This window comes from Pinus tabuliformis, chromosome 9 (assembly GCF_031772625.1).
Source record: "Pinus tabuliformis cultivar Carrire ecotype Pingquan chromosome 9, CPIR1, whole genome shotgun sequence".
Lineage (NCBI taxonomy): Eukaryota > Viridiplantae > Streptophyta > Pinopsida > Pinales > Pinaceae > Pinus > Pinus tabuliformis.
The window spans coordinates 1,849,641,611-1,849,645,603 of NC_142307.1; the positions used below are offsets into that span (position 1 = coordinate 1,849,641,611).

The 3,993-nt window shown below is 47.8% G+C and overlaps 1 protein-coding gene across 1 annotated transcript; it reads left to right on the top strand.

The window, feature by feature from the left end:
• Positions 1-2,595: 2,595 nt before the first annotated feature.
• LOC149156231 (uncharacterized) lies at positions 2,596-3,046 on the top strand. Its single transcript, XM_089444684.1, has 2 exons — positions 2,596-2,685; positions 2,766-3,046. The coding sequence occupies exons 1-2, from the start codon at positions 2,625-2,627 to the stop codon at positions 3,044-3,046; spliced, it is 342 nt and encodes a 113-aa protein (XP_089300810.1). The 5' UTR covers positions 2,596-2,624.
• Positions 3,047-3,993: the final 947 nt, after the last annotated feature.

Below are 3,993 nucleotides of genomic sequence, written 5' to 3' on the forward strand. Positions count from 1 at the left end.
GGGTTGGAGTCGAACATGCATGAACATCGTCTGATTACCGGCCAATGATGAGAACCGTTAACAGACGCGAGAGGTACCACCAATAATGACAATGGCCCTCAAGGTACTATAGGTACAATCCGTAGCGTGTGAATCAATGAGCTGGTGTCGAACACCCACGGAATCATTCGATCGTAGGTCAATGATGTAAACCTTGCGTCGAACACGAGGAACCTGCCATTGAGGCATGCAGGCTCCAAGGCACCTGGAAAGAGTCTCTAAGTCACTTTCTCGGATAATGAGTTGAAGTCGACGAGAAGTGGCCTTGATCGAAGGTGGGCCATGATGATTCCCACATCATCGATACGAGACAGAGGTATAATAATTTGTGATGAGATAGCGAACGAGGTTGCTTTGTGGCAGAGGACAACTTCTCTTGAACATATAACGGCACTGTAACGGATTTGGCAGCACTTGACATCAAATGAGCAGTGGGTAGGATGATGACGGCAATGAACAGATGAGAGGTCAAATAGGATGTCCCAAACCCATGGAGGCTAGTGAAAACGAGATGAGATGACCCCACCCAGACACGAAACAGCGGAGTGCCATGTTCAAGAGTGACGTACTGCCGAGACGACTGTAATCAAAGTTCCATTTTCCCCACCTTTGCAGGCAGGTACCCCGATTATTTTTGGATGACAAGCTTGACGGGGATAACATATGCTTGGTGTGTGTCATGTTGACAATATCCGATGTCATTGAGTGTTTAACGAGCCTGACAAAGGAAAAACTCGGCTTCTTTTCTTGTTTCGAGAGTCTGAAAAGAATGCGGAAAAGGAGACTCCAGGGGGGTCCTTTTTCGTACAGTTGTGTCTCTCGAGCCCGAAAAAGTATAAAACTGTGCTCGAAAGAACCGCCCGGCCATTACAACCGAGGAGTACTTTTCATAAATAGTGTCGCCGACCGGAAAAAGTAAAAAAGTGGTCGAAGACACGTCGTTTTAGAGCCAATATCGAGTGCGAAACGACAAACACCCGGCGATCTTTTTGGTTTAACGGTCGGAAAAAGAGCTTAAAAACGACCGCCTTTCGTTCCCTTTAACGAGCTGAAAGGGAGCTCGGCCATCTTCTCTTGTTTAACGTCGGAAAAGAGCTTAGAGACGACACTTTGGGAATCATATGAATTGTGGACTGTCACGACCAAACTGCGATACCTGTACCTGCACAAGGGCACTACCCGCATAAATCCATTCGATATACGTAAAAACATATTGAAACATGCTTGAAAACAGAACCAAGGCTAGTTTTATGGCTAAAAATGGTAAAAACCCAAAAAATATGGTAATTTAGGAGTTTTTACTATAAATAGGGGGAGGTAATAAGTCATTTTTACCATTTTACTATTTGGAGTGCGAAGAACGTGGAGAAACCAAAAAGTTGACGGAGCGATTGCCAGCCCATCCGGAGACCATTTCCAGATCTGCTTCTTCCAGGTAAGTTCCCATTCCTTTGCCCTGCATTCTGGTTCATTTTAGGAGTTTTTTAACGGTTGAATAGGCCCAATTGGGCATTTTTTATTTGCATGGGTGCGCCCTCGGTCAGCGCGGAAATTGCCCACGGGGTCGCGCTGATCGAAAAATAGCCAATGTAACCAACTTCGGGTCAGCGCGGAAAAGGCGTGTTCTTCCGCGCTGACCTCGCATGTTTTACAAAGAGCTGCCATTGTCAGCGCGGCTGTTTCTAAAACAGCCGCGCTGGGGCGGAAAAAATTTTGTTTTTGAAAATGAACGTGAATTTTTACATGGAAGCACTTCTGATTGGTTTTTATTGTTCATGCAGGACACCATGGCCTTTCAATGGCAAGAGAGAGTCCACGATGTAGAGGATGTGGCTGCTTGGGGAGACGTAAATTGCTGCAATGCCATGCGGGCGTGTGGATTCATGAAATTCTTCCTTACGCCGCGTCTGAGGGCCCAACATGATCTGCTGGAGCTGCTGATCAGGGCATGGAACCCGGTGGACCAAAAGTTCACCATCCGTGGTCACGACATTGAGTTTGATCATATGGATATCTTTTTCTTGACTGGGTTGTCGCGCCGAGGTGCGAGGCCTATCTTAGAGGGGCAGCGACCTAGCGGTGGTACCCTGGATGACTTGATGGCTGAGGTTTGCCCGGGGGCGGTGAAAACGCGGAGTGGGAAGTGCTCGATCCCCACAGTGAGAGATATAGTGCTGCGCACCATCCTGTTCATGGTGACCCGGGCAGCGGGCAGCATGGCGAACCACGAGGCATCCAAGACCCATCTCCTACTAGCCCTCGAGTGCCTCGAGCCTACCGCGTTTGACTGGTGCACTGCAGTGTGCAACAATATGAAGAGGCAATTGAGCAACTGCCGTCGCGGAGAGACGAAGCAGTTCGGGTATGGATCGATCCTGGTCCCGCTCATCCTGGAGCGAGTACCAGCCATGCGACTGCAGTCTATGGCTGTGGATGCCCCCAGAGATCCTCGAGAGACGAGGGCCTCACGATGGGCTCGGATTATGCCACGTGGGGGTGGCGGCCGACCACATAGCTGGGGGGTATATTTCAGAGACTGGTTGGACCAACAGGAGATCTTCGTACAGGATTGGCCATATGCGGGGATGGATTTCCGCAATGATCCTGACTTGGTGCTGCCTCCGGGTGAACAGTGGGATGATGCAGGTATGACACTTTTTGTCTTTTGAGTTTTGTATTTTTTAAAATTTTTATGTACATGTCTTAATAAATGTCTTGTCATGCAGATGTGGGGCCTACTAGACCGATTGGCCTGGCTGCCACGGCACGGAGAGAGGGCCCGGGAGCCGGAGCTTTGGCCTTAGCCCCTCCAGGGGCCAACACACCAGAGATTGTGGCTCGCAACCTTGAGGGGTTGCTGGAGGGGGTGCCGGACTTCCAGGGGGTCGAGGAGGTTCCTGTGGAGCATCAGATCCACACAGTGGGTGTGGAACCCAGAGTGCACCGCCTTCTGAGGCGGGTAGCACGAGCGGCTGTGTACTACAGAGAGCACCATCCAGCCGATTAGTCACCTAGGTTTTATTTCCACTGTTTATTTTGAGACATTATGACTCAGATGTATGAGATTTTGGGACATGTATTTCTATTTTTGAGCGCCTCAGTGCGCCACACGATATATATATATATGCATACCGATTTTTGGATGAGTCGTTGTTACATGTGATGATGTGTTATCTTGTGTTATGCGTTTGTTCAGTACAATTTGTGATCTTATGTATGAACTTGCACGACACTCGGCTCATGGATTTTATATGTTTAATGCAAGCTTAAAAACACACACGTGCAAACTATGCTTGAAATAATTTATTTACATATGCTTATGGTCTTACTATGCTGTTCTTTCCTTCCTTGTATGATGTTTATCTGTTTCGCAAATGTCTATCTAATACATGATTTGCCAATGCATCAGTCAACGTATTTAATCGTCTCGGAATATGCTGATAAGTAATGTAATCGAAATTCCGTTCTAACAATCTTACACGTAGGTACAACCTTAATATGCGCTGGTCTCTGACGGAATATCGTCTGTTGAGTTGATGGACAACCAGCTGGGAGTCCAGGTTCACCACTAGCTCTCGGATGCCGAGGTCAACAGCTTCGGCAAGTAATTCTATTACAGCACTGTACTCGGCAACGTTGTTAGTGGTACGACCTAGGCATACACCCTGCAGGTTTATCAACTCCTCGTGAGGATCGTAGATCACCCACGCTGCCGAAGACAAATTACAAGTACTACGGCAGGCACCATCAGCGAAACCAACATAAGGAGTACGAGACATCTGCGCAGGAAAGAGAAAGCATAATAAGGGGCAAAAACACGCCTTCACACCAAAGCAAAAGAAACTCATGCAGTAAAAACTCAAAAACACACGTATATACAAAGTGACTGTGAGCGGCTATGCATAGTACTTCTTCAGATACAGCCCATTTCGGGGCTTGTCAAGAGGATTTCCT

Bases quoted from the DNA above. Each gene is read 5' to 3' on its own strand.
- LOC149156231 (XM_089444684.1), top strand. From the start codon at position 2,625: ATGGATTTCCGCAATGATCCTGACTTGGTGCTGCCTCCGGGTGAACAG. The intron at 2,686-2,765 runs GTATGACACTTT...CTTGTCATGCAG, and splicing joins TGAACAGTGGGATGATGCAG to ATGTGGGGCCTACTAGACCG.